Below are 21,749 nucleotides of genomic sequence, written 5' to 3'. Positions count from 1 at the left end.
CAATAAAGACATGTATCCCATATGCCTTCTTAACCACCTTACCTACCTGTCTCTCTACCTTAAGGGACCGGTGGACATGCACACCATGGTCAGTCTGATCCACGGTACTTCCCAGGGTCCTTCCATTCATCGTGTATTCCCTTGCCTTGTTTGTCCTGCCCAAGTGCATCCCCTCACACTTATCCGGATTAAATTCTATTTGCCACTGATCAGCCCATGTGACCAGCCCATCCATATCCTCCTGTAATCTAAGGCTATCCTCCTCACTATTTACCATTCCATCAATTTTCGTGTCATCTGCAAACTTACTGATCAACCCTCCTACATTCAAATCTAAATCGTTTATATATACCACAAACAGCAAGGGACCCAACACCGATCCTTGTGGAACCCCACTGGACACAGGCATCCAGTCACAAAAACACCCCTCGACCATCACCCTCTGTGTCCTGCCACTCAGCCAATTCTGGATCCAATTTGCCAATTTGCCTTGGATCCCATGGGCTCTTACCTTCATTATCAGTCTCCCATGTGGGACCTTATCAAAAGCTTTGCTGAAGTCCAAGCAGACTACGTCAAATGCATTGCCCTCATCTACACACCTGGTCACCTCTTCAAAAAATTCAATCACATTGGTCAGACATGACCTCCCCTTAACAAAACCATGCTGACTGTCCTTGATTAATCCCTGCCTCTCCAAATGTAGATTAATTCTGTCCCTCAGAGTTACTTCCAAAAGTTCCCCCACTATTGAGATTAGACTGACTGGCTTGTAGTTCCCTGGTTTATCCCTTCCTCCCTTCTTGAATAACGGTGCCACACTGTCTATCCTCCAGTCTTCTGGCTCCTTTCCTGTGGCCAGAGAGGTATTGAAAATTATTGCCAGCGCCCCTGCTATCTCCTCCTTTGGCTTCATTTGAGGAGCCTTCTAAGATGTCATCCATCCTTACTGCTGTAGTTGATTCCTTGATCAATATTGCGATACCCTCTCCTCTCTTACCTCCTTCCCTGTCTCGCGTGAAGACCCTGGAATATTGAACTGCAAGTTCTGCCCCTCTCTCAACCATGTCTCTGTGACAGCAATGAGATTATATTTTCCTGTGTTAATTTGTGCCCTCAACTCATCTATCTTATTTGTGAGACTCCTTGCTTTAAAATAAATACCATCCAACCTTGTCAAACCTCCTTGAGCCTTAACTGGCCTATAATTTCTATGCCTTCCTAGCAAACTTCCCTGCAAGGATGTTGGCTCCATTCCGGTTCAGATGCAACCTGTCTGCCTTGTACAGGTCCCACTGCCCCCAGAAGTGGTCCCAATGTCCCAGAAATCTAAACCCCTCCCTCCTACACCATCTCTCCAGCCACACTAACCTCCTATTTCTATACTCACTAGCGTGTGGCACTGGAAGTAATCCAGAGATTACTAGCTTTGAGGTCCTGTTTTTAATCCGCTTCCTAGCTCCCTAAATTCTGTTTGCAGGACCTCATCCCTCTTTCTACCTATGTCGTTAGTATCAATATGTATCACGATTTCTGTCCGTTTGCCCTCCCCCTTTAGAAGGCCCTGCAGCTGTTCAGTGATATCCTTGTCCCTGGCACCAGGGAGGCAACATACCATCCTGGAGTCACGTCTATGGCCGCAGAAACGCCTGTCTGTTCCCCTTACTATCGAGACTGATATGACTATTGCTCTTCCTTTCTTTTTCCTACCCTGTGCAGCTGAGTCACTCACAGTGCCGTGAGCGTGGCTGCACTCTTCAGAGGAACTATCATTCTCACCATTTCCCAACACAGAAAAACGGTTCTCAAGCGAGTTGCACCCTGGGGATTTCCTGACTACCTGCCTGACAACTTTTTCTGACTGATTCCCTCTCCGTCTGCACTTCCGTAAGCTGAGGGGTGACCACTTCTAAAAATGTGCTATCCACAAAACTCTCAGCCTCACGGATGGACCTCAGTGCCTCCAGCTGCTGCTCAAGCTCTGAAATTCGGAGCCCAAGTAGTTGCAGCTGGTGGCAATTCCTTTACACATGGTTGATCGGAGCGCAAGGAGCGTCTAGGACTTCCCACATGTTGCAGGTGGCACATAACGTGGGACTGAGCTGCCCTGCCATGCCTCTAGTTGGGAAATAAAACTTACTTTAAGTTAAATACAGTAAAAAAAATGTTAAATTATTTATGCATTTTAAATAAAAACTAGAATTCTTACCTTTCTTTAGCTTAATCTATTTTAAATTGGAGAAAAACTGGAGAAAAACACTTTCCCAACAACACACCAATCAGTTCTCATCTTTGTGCTGACGTCACTTTTTCAAGCTTCCCCGCATTTGCACCGGTTCTGATCTCTCTGTCGCTCTCTTGCGCTGTCTTGTGATGTCACTCTTGTTTTCTTTTGGAAAAATGTACTTTATTCATAAAATATCTGAAAGAATATAATAAAACATTTCTAAATGGCCATCACAAAAAGTGCAATCACATTCAACTTTTACACATGGATCATGAGGTACTTCAATACAATCAAGAATGTTACGGTCGTTTCAATACGGTTGTGACAGACAGTGCAGTGGTATTGGAGTCATCGACATACATCATGTTGCACACTGAGGTGCTTCAATACAATTATGATACATTTAGTATTCACTATATACAATCTCTGTGAGTTGTATAGCCCGAGGGGTCTATACAATTCCCAGCCTCTTGGTGCACTATGGCAGAAAGGTCTTAGACAGCAACTGATTGCAGGACACTCTTCCCAGACTCTGTGTTTGTGTATATAGAGAGGCTGATAAAACTCAAGTTGTTTGTATTAAAGACCTTAATAAGGTGCAGTGCAATTATTCAAAATGGAGAGAAGCAGAGATGATATTAAAGCAAACAGCTTCATTGGCAGGGATTGCAATTGTTACACATGTGATGATATGGGTATATTTTTATATTTCTGTGTTTATGTCTATGTTTTGTTTAGGTAAGGGTAAGCTGTGTCTTTGTGTGTCCAGGGTTAATCAAAGGTGAGGTTGTTGGAATCAGATTGTCTGTAGAATCTAATGAATGAAAGACTAAAGGTGTTATCTTTTCACATTTTTTAACGAGGCCTGAAATTAGCATTTGGGGATGAGTTTTGAAATTGATTTGTAGCTGTTGCATTTCAAAGGAGTTTCAAAGGCTCAAAGGAGCTTTTGCATTTTACAGGAGATACGTGAAAAAACGGGCAGGCGTTTTAAATTTTTATTGACCCGAAATAGAGATAAAATAGGAACATGAAAGGGAACCTGAATTTTCAAAAAAAATATTTAAAGATAACGGAGAACTAAGTTGGAAGGGGTGAAAAGGCATTATGAAAACAGGGTTTCAGCTGTTGTATTTGCTGTGGGGGGAGTCCCACTGAAGGCCAACTTTGGTGTTTTGGAGTATGCTGAAAAGCTGTGAAAATCTTTTAACTGAAGAGAGCAACTCAGTTTTGGGCCAGGAGGATATTTGTCCTGAGAAACAATTTGTTTTGAATTTTCCTTTGGAAAACCCACACCAGCATGGATTTGTTCAGGGAAGTCGTGATTGAACCTCTGTTTAAAGTGAAAGCAATTTTTCAGTTTGAGTAATATTTCCAGGATTTTATGGTGAAGAATCTATATGGGCTGTTGTCAAAAAGATAGTTTTATGGTGTACCTTTGATAAAGTATTTTGGGGATTATTTTATCAGATTTCTTTCTAGCTGTGTAAATCTTATCTTGTGTGTTTAAAGGCAGAATTTTTCGCTGAGTGGGTGAGCGTGCGCCCAACCCGCTCGAGGGTAAAATAGTGCGTGATGACGTCATTTGAGCAATCCCGATGTCATCATGCACTCGCACGATATTTCGGTCAGCGCAGGAGTTGGAGCCATGCACGCCATCAATTACGAGGCCATTAAAAATGCAATTAAGCTAGATTTTACATTGCCTGTGTGATTTCACGCTCATTGCACAGGGAAAATGAGCAAGCGGGCAGCCAACAATTTGCTAAACCTCATCCAAGGGCAGGATAAAAAGCATCAGCAGCATTGCCACTGTGAGTAATGAGGAGTTTTGGAGATAGTTTGCTGCTGGTTGTTTATTGGTACTTGGCAGCTTCATCTCTGTTCAGGGCTTCATTGTTAGCATTTCCAGGCTTCACTTCAGGTCTTATTTGTGTCTTCAAGGCCCCTGGAGGATTCAGACAGTGTGGACCCTTCAATGTAGCCTTCCCTTACCCTCGTAATGGGGATTGTAGTCTCTGCTGGTGGCAGATGGTGGCTTAGTGGTATTGTGACTGGACTGGTAATCCAAAGACCCAGGGTAATGACCTGAAAACCCGGGTTCAAATCTCACCACGACAGATAGCGAAATTTGAATTCAATAAAAATTCTGGAATTAAAAGTCTAATGATGACCATGAAACCATTGTCAAAAACAAAAAAACTGCGGATGCTGGAAATCCAAAACAAAAACAGAATTACCTGGAAAAACTCAGCAGGTCTGGCAGCATCGGCGGAGAAGAAAAGAGTTGACGTTTTGAGTCCTCATGACCCTTCGACAGAACTTGCGTTTGAGTCCAAGAAAGAGTTGAAATATAAGCTGGTTTAAGGTGTGTGTGTGGGGGGCGGAGAGATAGAGAGACAAAGAGGTGGGGGGGGCGGTTGTGGTTGTAGGGACAAACAAGCAGTGATAGAAGCAGATCATCAAAAGATGTCAACGACAATAGTACAATAGAACACATAGGTGTTAAAATTAAAGTTGGTGATATTATCTAAACGAATGTGCTAATTAAGAATGGATGGTAGGGCACTCAAGGTATAGCTCTAGTGGGGGATTTTTTTTATATAATGGAAATAGGTGGGAAAAGGAAAATCTTTATAATTTATTGGAAAAAAAAGGGAAGGGGGAAACAGAAAGGGGGTGGGGATGGGGGAGGGAGCTTACGACCTAAAGTTGTTGAATTCAATATTCAGTCCGGAAGGCTGTAAAGTCCCTAGTCGGAAGATGAGGTGTTGTTCCTCCAGTTTGCGTTGGGCTTCACTGGAACAATGCAGCAAGCCAAGGACAGACATGTGGGCAAGAGAGCAGGGTGGAGTGTTAAAATGGCAAGCGACAGGGAGGTTTGGGTCATTCTTGCGGACAGACCGCAGGTGTTCTGCAAAGCGGTCGCCCAGTTTATGTTTGGTCTCTCCAATGTAGAGGAGACCACATTGGGAGCAACGAATGCAGTAGACTAAGTTGGGGGAAATGCAAGTGAAATGCTGCTTCACTTGAAAGGAGTGTTTGGGTCCTTGGACGGTGAGGAGAGAGGAAGTGAAGGGGCAGGTGTTGCATCTTTTGCGTGGGCATGGGGTGGTGCCATAGGAGGGGGTTGAGGAGTAGGGGGTGATGGAGGAGTGGACCAGGGTGTCCCGGAGGGAGCGATCCCTACGGAATGCCGATAAGGGGGGTGAAGGGAAGATGTGTTTGGTGGTGGCATCATGCTGGAGTTGGAGGAAATGGCGGAGGATGATCCTTTGAATGCGGAGGCTGGTGGGGTGATAAGTGAGGACAAGGGGGACCCTATCATGTTTCTGGGAGGGAGGAGAAGGCGTGAGGGCGGATGTGCGGGAGATGGGCCGGACACGGTTGAGGGCCCTGTCAACGACCGTGGGTGGAAAACCTCGGTTAAGGAAGAAGGAGGACATGTCAGAGGAACTGTTTTTGAATGTAGCATCATCGGAACAGATGCGACGGAGGCGAAGGAACTGAGAGAATGGGATGGAGTCCTTACAGGAAGCCGGGTGTGAGGAGCTGTAGTCGAGATAGCTGTGGGAGTCGGTGGGTTTGTAATGGATATTGGTGGACAGTCTATCACCAGAGATTGAGACAGAGAGGTCAAGGAAGGGAAGGGAAGTGTCAGAGATGGACCACGTGAAAATGATGGAGGGGTGGAGATTGGAAGCAAAATTAATAAATTTTTCCAAGTCCTTGTTGCAGTCCTACTCCGGCCCCCTTCCACAACTCTTTCTCCGGTACATCGATGATTACTTCGGTGCCGCTTCATGCTCTCGTCAGGACTTGGAAAAATTTATTAATTTTGCTTCCAATCTCCACCCCTCCATCATTTTCACGTGGTCCATCTCTGACACTTCCCTTCCCTTCCTTGACCTCTCTGTCTCAATCTCTGGTGATAGACTGTCCACCAATATCCATTACAAACCCACCGACTCCCACAGCTATCTCGACTACAGCTCCTCACACCCGGCTTCCTGTAAGGACTCCATCCCATTCTCTCAGTTCCTTCGCCTCCGTTGCATCTGTTCCGATGATGCTACATTCAAAAACAGTTCCTCTGACATGTCCTCCTTCTTCCTTAACCGAGGTTTTCCACCCACGGTCGTTGACAGGGCCCTCAACCGTGTCCGGCCCATCTCCCGCACATCCGCCCTCACGCCTTCTCCTCCCTCCCAGAAACATGATAGGGTCCCCCTTGTCCTCACTTATCACCCCACCAGCCTCCGCATTCAAAGGATCATCCTCCGCCATTTCCGCCAACTCCAGCATGATGCCACCACCAAACACATCTTCCCTTCACCCCCCTTATCGGCATTCCGTAGGGATCGCTCCCTCCGGGACACCCTGGTCCACTCCTCCATCACCCCCTACTCCTCAACCCCCTCCTATGGCACCACCCCATGCCCACGCAAAAGATGCAACACCTGCCCCTTCACTTCCTCTCTCCTCACCGGCCAAGGACCCAAACACTCCTTTCAAGTGAAGCATCATTTCACTTGCATTTCCCCCAACTTAGTCTACTGCATTCGTTGCTCCCAATGTGGTCTCCTCTACATTGGAGAGACCAAATGTAAACTGGGCGACCGCTTTGCAGAACACCTGCGGTCTGTCCGCAAGAATGACCCAAACCTCCCTGTCGCTTGCCATTTCAACACTCCACCCTGCTCTCTTGCCCACATGTCTGTCCTTGGCTTGCTGCATTGTTCCAGTGAAGCCCAACGCAAACTGGAGGAACAACACCTCATCTTCCGACTAGGGACTTTACAGCCTTCCGGACTGAATATTGAATTCAACAACTTTAGGTCGTAAGCTCCCTCCCCCATCCCCACCCCCTTTCTGTTTCCCCCTTCCCTTTTTTTTCCAATAAATTATAAAGATTTTCCTTTTCCCACCTATTTCCATTATATATAAAAAAAAACCCCACTAGAGCTATACCTTGAGTGCCCTACCATCCATTCTTAATTAGCACATTCGTTTAGATAATATCACCAACTTTAATTTTAACACCTATGTGTTCTATTGTACTATTGTCGTTGACATCTTTTGATGATCTGCTTCTATCACTGCTTGTTTGTCCCTACAACCACACCCCCCCCCCTCCACCTCTTTGTCTCTCTATCTCTCCGCCCCCCACACACACACCTTAAACCAGCTTATATTTCAACTCTTTCTTGGACTCAAACGCAAGTTCTGTCGAAGGGTCATGAGGACTCGAAACGTCAACTCTTTTCTTCTCCGCCGATGCTGCCAGACCTGCTGAGTTTTTCCAGGTAATTCTGTTTTTGTTATGAAACCATTGTCGATTGTCATAAAAAACCCATCTGGTTCACTAATGTCCTTTAGGGAAGGAAATCTGCCATCCTTACCTGATCTGGCACCATGTGACTCCAGACCCACAGCAATGTGGTTGACTCTTAACATGCTGGCGATGCCCACATCCCATGAATGAATAAATGGTGTCCCAATGCAGCTTCCAGGGGAGAGACCTGCGGGAGGGCAGGCTTAAGGGGCGCAGCAGGAAGTCCAAGGCAGAAAGAGCCACAAAAGACGCCACTATCCCCAGGGTTTACAGGCGGTGATGCAGCTACCTTAATATGTCCAAGGTACAATGCTGAAAGAGGCTCCACCTCTCAAGGGAGACTGTGACCTCCATTTGCCAGATGATTGGGCCTGAGATCAGCTCCGAATATGTGGGTGGACACCCCATGCCGGTAGATCTGAAGGCCCTCAACTTCTATGCCTCCGGCTCTTTCCAGGGGTCAGTGGGGGATCTGTGCGGAGTCTCCCAATTAGCTGTCCACAGTTGCATGAAGCTGATGACAGAAGGTCTGTTCAGGCGGGTAATGACATTTATTCTTTACCATATGGATGAGGCCAACCAGGCTGAGCGAGCGAGCCAGAGGCTTTGCAGCGATTGCTGGGTTCCCCCACGTCCAGGATGCCATCGTCTGAATGTGATCCACTCCTTGAATGTGCAGAGAGTGTGTGATCACAGGATGCATATTCTGCAAGTCTGTGTAAGGTACCCAGGCAGCTCCCATGATGCTTACATCCTGAGGCACTCCCAGGTGCTAAGGCTCTTCAGTGCTCGAGCCTGACTGGACGGATGGCTGCTGGGTGACGAGGGCTATCCGTTGAAAAGGTGGCTTATGACACCTCTCTGCCACCCAAGAACAGAGGCAGAGCTATGTGACAATAGCAGCCATGCCTCCACAATGGCGGTGGTAAAGAGGACCATTGGTCTTCTCAAGATGTGCTTCCGATGCCTGGACCATTCAGGGGGTGCACTACAATAACCCTCCAAAGTGGGTGTCACTGGATGTGGTTGCATGCTGCATTCTCCACAATCTGGCACTGGCAAGGGGGTCCCACTGGAGGAAGAGGACCTTGACACACCTGCACTGGCCACAGAGGATAAATCCAGTCGTGAATCAGAAGAGGAGCACAGTGCGGAGAAGGCTAGATGCAGACCTTGGTAACCTCCAGGGAGGCAGGTACACCAAGGACGCCTTGATCCAACGCTCCTTCAGCTAGGCTGCCAAAGATTTGCTTCCACCTCATGCCAGGGCTGCTGCCTCCATCCAAGATGTCTGAAATGACCCTTTCATTTGCAACCAAAGTCCACTCAATGCCTGTGCAATTAAGTATCCAGCCACTCACATCCCGCATTACATACTGGTGTACCCTGCACCAGAAAGACAAAAGGTGAAGCATACTCAGACCATCAAAACCAAAGCAAATTTAATGTTATTGTCACATTGAATGCATAATGACATTACCATTGCTGGTGTTGATGTCCACACCAGCAGAAATATAAACTAAACATAAATGAACAGAAAATCACCCGTGAACTGACCCTCTTGTGCTCATGGTGTCTTTAACTTACGTTTCTGAGTTCCATGTCTTGGTGCCCCCCCACCCCTGGCACCAACATTGGAGGCAGCCTGCTGACTGTGCTGTCTTGTTGGCCTTGATGACCTCGGTGGCTGTCCTCTGGCCAGTGGAGTCTGTGTTGGCCCCACCTGGGAGGGAGTGGCCAGTGCCACAGCTGGCATCTCCCCAGCCAATGCAGCCTCATCAGATGCCACGGTCATTGCCAGAGTGGCAGAGGAGCTGCTACCGTCATCCAGGGCAACCTGAAAGGAGCCCGCAGAGACAACAAGCAGCTTTTGTGCCAACATGAAGTTGCTCTGGACCTCTTTGCTCACCATTGATGGACGGGCACCAAGCTGGCATATTGGGTGCCTCATCCATTTCCCTCATTGGCACTGACCACCTGAGGTCATTGCCTGCGTGAGGGCTTGCAGGTCCGAGCGCAACACCAGGAACCTCTGATTCTGTCCCTGGAGCTGCCTTTCCATGAGAGTTGCCACTCTCTCAATGGAGGAGGCAGTGTGCTTGACCATGAGGGTCAACGCTTTGCTCATGCTCCGCATGGACTCCTCTACAACAGAGACCATAGCACACTGACCCTCATGGACCTTCGCCAGATCCTCCTGCACATCCTGCTGGACATCCAACATCTGCCGCCTAATGGACGACTCCAGAAGGTCATCAACTGCCTTCGACCCACCATCGCCCTGGCCCCCAGCAGTCCTCCTACTGGCGGCCTGGGCACTCTCTGCCTCCGCCTGGAGTGTGAAGCGAGTGTGAAGTGCCCTCACCAATGTGCACCAACATTCTAGCTGCCGATCTAATGCCCACAGAGGTGCTGGTGTTTGTGCTGGTGCTTGGTTCAGAGAGCGGGTGTGACGCAGGTGCAAATGAAGCCTGGTGGTCCTCCAGCGTCAGAGGTGGCCCTTCGGGATCCAGAGAGCAAGTGCGTGCTGGCGAATCTAAGGGAGAACAAGAGCATGTCATTAGTTAAAGTCATCACACTGTCACTGTGCATGCCAGGCACCATGGTGAGACAATGGAGATCTGCATCATGGTGCCACTGTCTTTCAGTGATCAATGGGGACTCCAGGTTTGAGGCTCCCATCAATGAAGAGACTACACGAGAATGGTTGCACAATCCAAAACTCTCACCTCTGTGCCCTGCATTCTTACCTTCGCCTGGCACCCCCACCTCTCCATGCCTAGTTGCATGTGGAGTGTGTCAGCTTTCCAGCTCAAGGCCGTCCTGCTTGAACCTGGTCAACAGCAGCAGGTTGGGCAGGCTTCTGCCTGTACGTGACCTCTCTGATTGGTTATGGCTCGTCTTCTCCTGAAAGGACAGAGGACCATTGACCAGTACGCTCTCTACCTGTTGCGCCATTGCAGCCTGGCCAATCCCAGCTGAGGAACACCTTGCAGGGCACATCCAAGTTGTGGCCCTCGAGCCGCAAGGCACTCAATCCAAGCAACCAGGGCTCATCCCCTTGGCAGCTGTGGCAGCATTGACAGTTGACACCAGACTCTAGCACTGCTGAGGTCCAGAGGGGGACAGCCACACCTTGACACTTCCGCACTCTGACCCATGCCAACATGGTACTCACCGTTCCTGGGCACAGCAGATCATTGAACCTCTTCCAGTACTGCACCCATGTGCACCACTTCATGGCTGCTGACCAATGCTGCAACCTCCTTCCATGCCCTCTTTGTGAGGTCCTGTGGCCTCCTCCTCCCATCTCTGGGGATAAGGGTGTCCCTCCTGGCTGCCACCACCTCCAGGAAGACCCTGAGGCACTCATTCGAAAAGTGGGGTCCGAGTGCCTACCTGACCTGCTCTCCTGCCTGCCGTGTCCAGCTGCACTTGACTCCATAACTTGAATATTGAAAATGCAGAGGAGACATTCTTCCGTGGCAGCCTTGAATGGGCTGCCTGTGCCGTTTTTAAACTGGTCGACGCATTGCCATTGGACCCAGCGGCCTACAGGTACCCACCCCTGCCTGCCCCTTCCCGACCATTGGGAAGCCACATTTCACATTGGGTGGGCCTTAATTGACCTGCCAGCATGAAATTAGGGTTGTGGGCCCTCTGCGAGTGGCGGTCCATTTCCCATCCGATGCCGGGCCCGCCGACCTGAAAATTGAAGAGCCAGGACCTGTATTCTCTAGAGTTTCAAAGAATGAGAAGTGATCTCATTGAAATTTGCAAAATTCTTACTCGGTGTGACAGGGTAGATGCGGATAGGATGCTTCCCTTGGCTGGTGAGTCTAGAACCAGGGGACGCAGTGTCAAAATCAGGCGAAGGCCATTTAAGACTGAGATATGGAGGAATTTCTTCACTCAGAGGGTGATGAATCTTTGGAAGTCTCTACCCCAGAGGGCTGTGGAAGCTCAATCAGTGAGCATGACCAAGACAGAAATCAATAGATTTCTGTAGACTATTGACAAGGGATCTGGAGACGGTGGGGCAAAATGACGTAGATGTTGATGATCAGCCATGATCTGTTTGAATGGCAGAGCAGGCTCAATGGGCCGAATGACCTACTTCTGTTCCTGTGTTCCTACTTTTCTGACACACACACAACCACCACCACCCACGCAGGCCCCCTACCCCTGACCCAGGGCATGCAAAAAAGAAATAAAACTCTGCAGAGTATCAGATCTTAAAACTTGATAAGTAAAAAGTAAAGTCAGGAAAAAAGATCACAGATTGTCTGGATGCTTATTTACAGCTGAAGAGTCACTTTCCAAGTCTCTGCTGGTACTTGGGGTTCTCACTTAAACAGTCGTTCTGCAGGCATGGCTGATTGATTCTCTTTTTTCTTGAAGACAATGGTGTTGATTCAGAATCCTCTCTTATGAACTCTTCATTTGTAGCAATGAGTTCTTCTGATGGGTTTTCAAATCACAAATAGCTCAGCTTTGATGAATGATGTTTCAGAGAAAGAGAGAGGGGCTAAGGCTGTTGCCCCTTCTTTCCCTGTTGCAGTCTCTCTCTGTTAGTTCAAATCCAGTATATTTTACACCCAAGAGCTGGGTCGTGTGACCTCTCTCTGGTTTCAATCTGGGCTTATCTTAGCCACTGTCTCTGAGAGCTCCATGGATTCTGTGTCTCCATAAAGTAGCTTGTGTCCTTCGCAAATGCAACATAGTAGATGCTGTAGGCCAGTGTCCTTTGCTTAGCAAACATGTTCTTTTGAAAAAATCCAGGCAATGACATTATAAATTAGTATTCTATATAACACATCTTCATAACGATTCTGAGTCAATAACTGCAAAAAGAAACTGGTCATATATCTGCTTGGGAACAGGACTAAAAGGTTTTAGGAATAGATATTGGTCCTTTTCCATCTGCAGTCTCCTCTATTGAATAAGATCTGAACTCTTCATCCACAGATGGTATCAAGAATGAGTGACTGCTGCTCAGCTTGCTGCTCGTCAGTTTTCTCCAAAGACCATCTGATTGATGTCCTTTGTTTAATGCCAGACTGTCTCACACTGACTGCAGGATGTTAATCTTTCTTCACTGGAATAGGGAATCGATGTTAGGCCCAAAGCAAGATTTACAGGACAGTCACTGTGAATTAACTCCATGTTACTAATTATGTAATTTCTCCCACAATGAATCAGGGACTGGAGACCACTTCATTAAAACTCCAGTCTTGTGAATGAAGGGATTGAGAAAACAATTAGATTAAAAGGGGAGGATATGGTTTTTCCACTAGAGAAGCCATTATTCTCAACCCATCTCAGTGTTTGCAACTTGGAGCTGTTCTGTCAACATTTAAGTTATTCTCAGTGTTACACAGTTTTGCAATTTGTGTCAAGAATGCCTGAAATTATGTCAAAGAAATCTAAATATTCACTTAATTTGGTTTGCTAGGATGTGGTATTGATGAGGGCATTGAGAGACATGAATCTTCCAAAGTTTGTCTTCGAGGATGTTCCCCTCTTCTTGGGCCTCATCTCTGACTTATTTCCTGGCCTGGACTGCCCTCGTGTCCGTTACCCAGATTTCAATGATGCAGTAGAACAGGCGCTTGCGGACAACCATTATATTATATTGCCAGTACAGGTAAAGACATTTACCAGTATATCCCTTTAGATTGTGTGTTTTTAAAACTGTGTTGGCAATTTAAAAATTACACCATGCTCATACTATAGAAGATATTGTGATTAACACTGTTCTCAAAGTGGCTTAATGAGCCTGTGTTAAGATTGCATAGAACAAGCTTGGTACAAGTGCATTAAATAATTCTATAAGATGGTGGTAGAGGAGCTTAAAACCATGAAGGGCTTGAAAGAATAAATAGGAAGAAACTGTCTCTGCTGGCAGGAGGGTCAGAAACCAAAGGACACAAATTTAAGTTGATTGGCAAAAGAACCAAAGGGGAGATGAGATAACCATTTCTTACGCAATGAGGTATTATGAGCTGAGACACATTGCCAAGAGCAATCTTCACCCAGGAATTGGAAAAATCCATGAAAGGAAGAATTTATAGGGATATGGGACACAAGAAGGGGAGTGTCATTAATTGGATAGCTCTTTCAAATGAAGAATAGGCAGAAAACAGCTGCACAAACCTTATCATAAAACTCTTGATTCCATAACAAATAACAGTTGGTGATTTTAAAGGAGGCATGAATATGTTCATTCTGCTGTGACTTTTTAAAATAATGACCCCCTTTTAAAATAGTGGAAAAGGTTAACAGGTTAGGAAAGTGTTGGCCCGTCGAAGCAGGCATGATGGTGGGAGGGGCCCGGAGAATCGGAGGGAGTACCTACATCCGATTCCTTACATTGGGAAACCTGCCTTCTAATTAATTGGGGGCAGGAAGGATCTGACACTGGAATCCTGCCTGCTGGTGGCTGGATGTCAATTAGGCTCATTAATGAGCCGTTTAAAGCCAATTATCCCTGAACCTACCCGGATTTAATGGGTGGCACAGCAATTTAACAGACTCGTATGGCTCTCCTGTGGCTCCCAAAGACCGTCCATCAAACACTATCGGGTTTGCCTGTGGCCTGGTATGGGGGTGGTATGAGCAGGTGATGTGGCCCCTCAATGACAGGCACCTAGTGCCTGATCAAGGGAAGGTTAGGGAGGGGAGTGGCTGCTGAAAGCCATTCACCTGCCCTTGCATCTGATCCACCTTCCACCCCTTTGCCAGTGACTCCCTCACTGTGACCCCCATCCCTACCACACTCATCAATGGGGAGGGATCCGCACCCACTCTTACCAATAATAGTAATTTCTTAACTATGAAATTGTCAATGCTTTCACTCCAATGCTTGTCTACTCCCCCTTCCTCCCTGTAGATGAATAGCATAGGGTAAGATTTTTAAAATTTTTAAAATTCATTCATGGGATGTGGGCTTTGCTGGCTGGGCCAGCATTTATTGCCCATCCCTGTTTGCCGTTGAGAAAGAAGGTGGTGGTGAGGTGTCTTCTTGAATCGCTGCAGTCCATGCGGTGTAGGTAGACCCACAGTGCTCTCAGTGCAGGGAGTTCCAGGATTTTGACCCAGTGACAGTGAAAGAACGGTGATATATTTCCAAGTCAGGATAGTGAGGGAACTTCCAGGTGGCGCTGTTCCCATCTATCCGCTGCTCTTGTCCTTCTAGGTGATAGCAGTTGTGGGTTTGGAAGGTGCTGTCTAAGAGCGTTGGTGAATTCCCGCAGTGTATCTTGTAGATGGTACTCACTGCTGCTACTGTGTGTCAGTTGTGGAGGGAGTGAATATTTGTGGATCTGGTGCCAATCAAGTGGACTGCTTTGTCCTGGACGGTGTCCAGTTTCTTGAGTGTTTTGGGAGCTGCACTCATACAGGCAAGTGGGGAGTATTCCATCACACTCCTAACTTGTGCTTTGTAAATGGTGGACAGGCTTTGGGGAGTCAGGAGGTGAGTTACTTGTCACATGATCCCTAACCTTTCCTACACAAGAGGAGGCAGCAAGAGCAAATTGGATCAGATACATTTCTAAACTTAACAGAGCTAAATTCATTGTGAGCCTGGAAAGCATGAAATAAGTCAGGTGGTCCCATCTACCTACTCAAGTAATTATAAAAGATATCCTGGGGTTATATTTCTATGGATGCTTACCTGACCCAGCAACTTAACTTCAGTGGACAAGCAGGAGAATGCCCCCTTGAAATTCTACCCTCTTCATAAGAACATAAGAAATAGGAATAGGAGTCAAACAATCGGCCCCTTGAGCCTGCTCCGCCATTCAATAAGATCATGGCTGATCCTCTTGTGTTTCAATTTCCACTTTCCAATCTAACCTTTGATTCTCTTGCCTAAAAAGAATCTATCTAGCTCTGCCTTAAAAATATTCAATGACCCCCGTCTCCATCACCTTCTGAGGCAGAGAACTCCAAAGTTGCACAACCCTCAGAGAAAATATTTCTTCTCACCTCTGTCCTAAAAGGGTGACCCCTAATTTTAAAACAGTGCCCCCTAGTTCTGCACTCACCCACAATAGGAAACATCCTTTCGACGTCCACCTTGTCAAGGCCCTTTAGGATCTTGTACGCTTCAATCCCTCACTCTTCTAAACTCCAGCGGAAACAATAGAGGGGTTATATTTGCTACTTTCCAATCTGATGGAACCTTTCCAGAACCTAGTGAATTTTGGAAAATTAACACCAGCGCATCGACTACCTCATTAGCCACCTCTTTTAAAACCCTAGGATGTAGTCCATCAGGACCCGAAGACTTGCCAGCCTGGAGCTCCATCAATTTGTTCAGTACCATTTCCCTAGTGATTTCAATTTCACCAAGTTCCTTTCTCCTGTTCACTAACTGATTTGCAGCTATTACTGGAATGTGTTTTGTATCCTCTATAGGGAACACAGAAACAAAATATTTATTCAGTTCTTCCACTATTTCCTGATTATCTACTATTAACTGTCACTCTCCAGAGGACCAACACTCACTTTACTTACTCTTTTCCTTTTTAAGCACCCGTAGAAACTCTTGCTATCCATTTTTACATTTGTAGCTAGCTTCCTCTCATACTTTACATTTCTTTCTCCTGATTAACCTTTTAGTCATTCTCTGCTATTCTTTATATTTTGTCCAATCATCTGTCCTGCCACTCGTCTTTGTGGAGTTGTATGCTTTTTCCTTAAGTTTGCTTTCCTTAACATGCCTAGTAGGTAGGTCCTTCCCTCAGATTTTTTTTTAATACTAGGAATGCACTGTATCTGAATACTCTGAAATATCCCCATAAACGTCTGACACTGCTTCTCTATTGACCTATCCTCTGGCCTAGTTTCCCAGTTCACTTCAGCTAGCTCAGCTTTCATCCCCACATATTTGTCCTTATTTAAGTTTAAGATACTAGTCTTGGACCCACTCTTCTCCCTTTCAAACTGGATGTAAAATTCAATCATATTGTAGATGCTGCTACCTTGGGATGCTTTTACTCTGAGGTCATTAATTAATCCTGTCACATTACACAATACCAAATCTAATATAACCTACTCTCTGATTGGTTCCAGAATATGCTGTTCTAAGAAACTATCTCAAAAGCATTCTAAGAACTCCTCATCCAGGCTACTTCTGTCAATCTGATTTTTCCAGTTTATGTGTAGATTAAAATCACCCATGATTATTGCCGTCCCTTTTTCACAAGCACACAATATTTTCTCTTGAATACTTTGTCCTACACTGTGGCTACTGTTAGGGGCCCTGTAGACCACTCCCACTAATGACATTTTCCCCTACTATCCCTCATCTCCATCCAAACTGATCCTACATCCTGATCTCCTGAAGCAAGGTCATCTCTAAGTATTGCAACAATGCCCTCTTTGTTAACAGTGCTATCCCTCCATCTTTACCTAGCTTCCTATTCTTCTTGAATGTCATGAAGCCCTCAATATTAAGGACCAAATCATTGTTGCCCTGCAGCCACGTCTCCATAATTGCTATCAGATCATATTTATTTACTTTAATGTGGGCCACCAATTCATTTACTTTGTTATGAATGCTACATACATTCAGATAGAGAGCCTTCAGCTTTGTCTTTTTGTTATCTTTGTAACATCTAGTCTTTACTGTTGATATATTCTTAGTTTTTTTTCTCTCTATCCCTTCCTGCTATTCTCTGACCCTCATTTCTCATATTACTATTTTGCTCTCCTGTCTTGACTCTACACCTTGAATTGCTACCTCTGCCCAAGCTTGATTCCTCACCCCTCTTGTTTAGTTTAAAGCCCTCGCTACTTCCCTAGTTATGCAATTTGCGAGGACACTCGTCCCAGCATGCTTCAGGTGTAAACAGTCCCAACTGTGCAGCCCCCTCTTTCCCCAGATGCCAGTGCCCCACAAACCGGAACCCACTTCTCCCACACCCGTCTTTGAGCCAAGCATTCGTCACTCTAATCTTATTTGCCCTATGCCAATTTTCACTTGGCTTAGGTAATAATCCAGAGATTGTTACCTTTAAGGTTTTGCTTCTTAATTTGGTACCTAGCTCCTCATACTGACTTTGCAGAACTTCTTTCCTAGTTCTCCCTATGTCATTGGTACCTACATGGACCACGACAACTGGATCTTCCCCCTCCCACTGCAAGTTCCTCTCCAGCCCTGAGCAGATGTCCCAAACCCTGGCACCAGGCAGGTAACACAGCCATCTGCACTCTTACTCTTTGCTGCAGAGAACAGTGTCAATCCCCCTCACTATACTATCCCCTACTACCATTACATTCCTTTTTGATCCCCTATTTGAACCTGTACCACCGTGCCATGGCCAGCCAGCTCATCCACCTCAAGACTTTGCTTCCATCCACATAGGTTTTGAGCACCTCAAACCTGTTTGACAGTTGCAAAACCTGAGGCTCCTTCCCTACTGTCTACTTGGTCCCATTACCTGCCTCACTGACAATCACATTCTCCTGTCCCTCAGTGTTGACCAAAACAGATGACCCTCTCCCAAGCGGTGTGACTGTCTTCTGGAACAAAGTATCCAGGTATTTCTCCTCCTCCCTTATGTTGCGTAGTTTGCATTTCGGCTTCCAGATCAATAATCCTGATCTGTAATTCCTCAAGCTGCTTACATTTCCTGCAGACATGTTTGTCATGGATCGCCTTGATGTCCCAAAAGCTCCCACATCTCACAGCTGCAACATAACACCTGACCTGCCATTCTAACTTGTGTTATTTAGTTAATTTACTTTAATTACTTTCTTCCAATGTATGCTATAATTTACTGTGTTTATTGAATGCTAGTACCATTGACAACTAAAGGTTATATGCTTCTTAACTACAAGCTATGTGTTTTAGAAGTTTAAATTGCGTTATTTTTATTGCTTTTTTAAAATCTTTATTGTTTGATTTAATTTTAAAGTTTCAAATTTTAGTTTATTATTTTAAAGTTTTAGTTCTTTTTATTTATAGATCTTTCTGAACTTGCCTATCCTAAGCTGATTTTTCACGCACTGTCCTTTAGATTGTGCGCTTACCGGCCAATCAACTTACTAGCGTCCTGTGACCTCACAGTTGCTTTTTTTCTCCTGGACTGTGTCCTTTTCAAACTGAAATCCCCGCCACTCTCCGTACCCATTTCAAACTAAAGTTCTGGCCTCTCTCCGCACCCATTTCAAACTAAAGTCCCGGCCTCTCTCCGCACCCATTTCAAACTGAAGTCCCGGCCTCTCTCCGCACCCATTTCAAACTGAAGACCCCGCCGCTCTCGGCACCCTTTTCAAACTGAAGTCCCTGCCGCTCTCCGCACCTATTTCAAACTGAAGTCCCCGCCGCTCTCTGCACCCTTTTCAAACTGAGGTTTCTCCCAATGTCTGCACCCTTTTCAAACTGAAGTCTCTCCCACTGTCTGCACCCTTTTCAAACTGAAGTCTCTGCTGCTCTCCACGTCCTTTTCAAACTGAAGTCTCTCCCACTGTCTGCACCTTTTTCAAACTGAAGTCCCTGCCGCTCTCTGCACTCATTTCAAACTGAAGTCTCTCCCACTTCTTTCACCCATTTCAAACTGAAGTCCCTGCCACTCTCCGCACCTATTTCAAACTGAAGTCCCCATCGCTCTCTGCACCTTTTTCAAACTGAAGTCCCTGCTGCTCTCCATGTCCTTTTCAAACTGAAGTCCCTGCCGCTCTCCGCACCTATTTCAAACTGAAGTCTCTCCTGCTCTCCATGTCCTTTTCAAACTGAAGTCTCTCCTGCTCTCCATGACCTTTTCAAACTGAAGCCTCTCCTGCTCTCCAGGTCCTTTTCGAACTGAAGTCTCTCCCACTGTCTGCACCTTTTTCAAACTTAGTTCCCGCCGCTCTCAGTGTCCTTTTCAAACTGAAGTCCTCGCCGCTCTCTGCACCCTTTTCAAACTGAAGTCTCTCCCAATGTCTGCACCCTTTTCAAACTGAAGTCCCCGCCGCTCTCCGCACCCTTTTCAAACTGAAGTCTGTCCCACACTCCGCATCCTTTTCAAACTGAAATCTCCGCCGCTCTCTGCACCCTTTTCAAACTGAAGTCCCCGCCGCTCTCCGCACCCTTTTCAAACTGAAGTCTGTCCCACTCTCCGCATCCTTTTCAAACTGAAGTCCCCACCTCTCTCCGCACCCTATTCAAACTGAAGTCCCCGCCGCTCTCCACGCCTTTTTTAAACTGAAGTCTTTCCCGCTCTCTGTGCCCTTTTCAAACTGAAGTCTCTTCCACTCGCCGTGCTATCACTTCTTTTGTCTATCTGAAACAGGTGCAATGCAGACAGAAGGAACCTTCAAAGAGCAGGTGAGCTCTTCAGGTGCCCTGGGAACATTGCACCCTGAAATAACTTCTCCAAAGCAGACTAACTGTTCATTTATCTCGGTGCTGTTTGTGGAACTTTTCAGAGTGCAGATTGGTTCCTGTGTTAAGCTGCACAACAATGACTGCGCTTCAGAAATAATTTACTGGCAGAGAATTGAAGATGCCCCAGAACATTCCACAAAGATTCCGCTTCTTTCTTCCTCCATTTAAGGCCACATGATTCATCAACTGAACCGCAATCTCACAGCTTTACCATGTACCCACCTGTGACACCACCTCCTCCATCTCCCTACTGCACCCCCCCCCCCCCCCCCCACACCACCCCCCCCCCCCCCCCCCCCCCCCCCCCCCCCCTCCTTCTCCCCCAACACCCTCTGCAAAAACACCAGGACTCATCCACATGAGATATTTTAAGCGTTTTATTTGATTTTATTTGGTTTGAATAGATTACCACAGGGCCCCCCTGCTGCTGTGTGGATCCTGTACATTCCAACATATAGTCAATAATATTTAATTGTTCAAAATTCAAATGTAACTCACAATATCTGAAAGTGAAAAATCTCCTTGTGTGCAGGTGGATAAAGTGGTGCAGATGTACGAGACAATGATGACTCGACACACAACTATGGTGGTTGGACCCACTGGAGGTGGAAAGACAGTGGTCATTAACACACTTTGCCAGGCTCAAACGAGGTGAGACAATTTCAGCGCAATAGTTAACATTTTTCACACAATATTGTGTGTAGGGGAGGAGATACAACAATGCAGCATCCAGAATACTGGCTCCCAGAAATCTGAAATCCTGACTTTTGAGATCTTGAACATGTAACACAGAACTACAGGTTTTGTATTTTTAATGCTGAAAATATTCCGTTAACATGGTTTGAAAACAAAGTTATTTGTTTCCTCATTTTCCCTTTCCCTTTGCCTTATAGATTGTCATTGGTGACTAAACTATACACGTTGAACTCGAAAGCTGTCAGTGTGATTGAGCTATATGGAATCTTGGATCCTGTGACTCGTGACTGGACCGATGGAATTTTGTCAAACATCTTTAGAGTTATCAATAAACCGACTGACAAGAAGGAGAGGAGGTAAAATCACAGAATTATTAGAGTATAGAAGGAGTCCATTCGACGCATTGTGTCTGCACCGGTTCTCTGAATGAGTACTTGACCTAATTCCATTCCTCAGCTTTCTTCCAGTAACCCTGCACATTCTTCCTTTTGAGTGTGTCGATTGAACCTCCCTTCACCACACTGTCAGGAAGTATATTCCAGACCTTAACCACTTGCGGTGTGAAAAAGTTTTTTCTCATATCGCTTTTGCTTCTTTTGCCAATTGCTTTAATTCTGTGCACTCTCATTCTTGATCCCTTTACAAGTGGGAACAATTTCTTTCTATCGACTCAGTCCAGTGATTTTGAATACTTCTATCAAATCTCCTCTCAACCTTCTTTTCTCCAAGGAAAACAGTCCTAACTTCTCCAATCTGTCTTCATGACTGAAATTCCTCATCCCAGGAACCATTCACATGAATCTTTTCTACACTCTCTCCAACACCTTCACATCCTTCCTAAAGTGCGACACCCAGAACTGGACTCAATACTCCAGCTGAGGCTGTACTAGTGTCTTAATAACGTTCAACATAATCTCCTTGCTCTTGTATTCTGTGCCGCTATTATTTGTTATGACTGGTCCCCGGGCAAGGTTCCCCCAATTTGCTATGATCCTGGACAAGCTACCCCAAATTGTGATGCTCCCAGGTGAGGAGGGATGAACTGGCTCCCCTTCTTTATTCTACTCCCTCAGTTGGTCCAACAAAGTTAATTTAAAAAGGATCCCTTC

General features: G+C 46.1%; 1 protein-coding gene across 1 annotated transcript in view; it reads left to right on the top strand.

Annotated features, from left to right (window-relative positions):
• The window catches only part of dnah10 (dynein axonemal heavy chain 10), a 317,805-nt gene that overhangs the window by 145,768 nt on the left and 150,288 nt on the right, over window positions 1-21,749 (top strand). Inside the window, exons 37-39 of the mRNA XM_041203322.1 lie at window positions 13,018-13,209; window positions 20,477-20,595; window positions 20,838-20,996. Coding sequence (XP_041059256.1) covers window positions 13,018-13,209; window positions 20,477-20,595; window positions 20,838-20,996 — 470 coding nt within the window. The remainder of the gene's footprint in view (window positions 1-13,017; window positions 13,210-20,476; window positions 20,596-20,837; window positions 20,997-21,749) is intronic.

Source organism: Carcharodon carcharias, chromosome 13 (assembly GCF_017639515.1).
Source record: "Carcharodon carcharias isolate sCarCar2 chromosome 13, sCarCar2.pri, whole genome shotgun sequence".
NCBI lineage: Eukaryota > Metazoa > Chordata > Chondrichthyes > Lamniformes > Lamnidae > Carcharodon > Carcharodon carcharias.
This window is presented reverse-complemented; position numbering and strand designations above follow the sequence as displayed.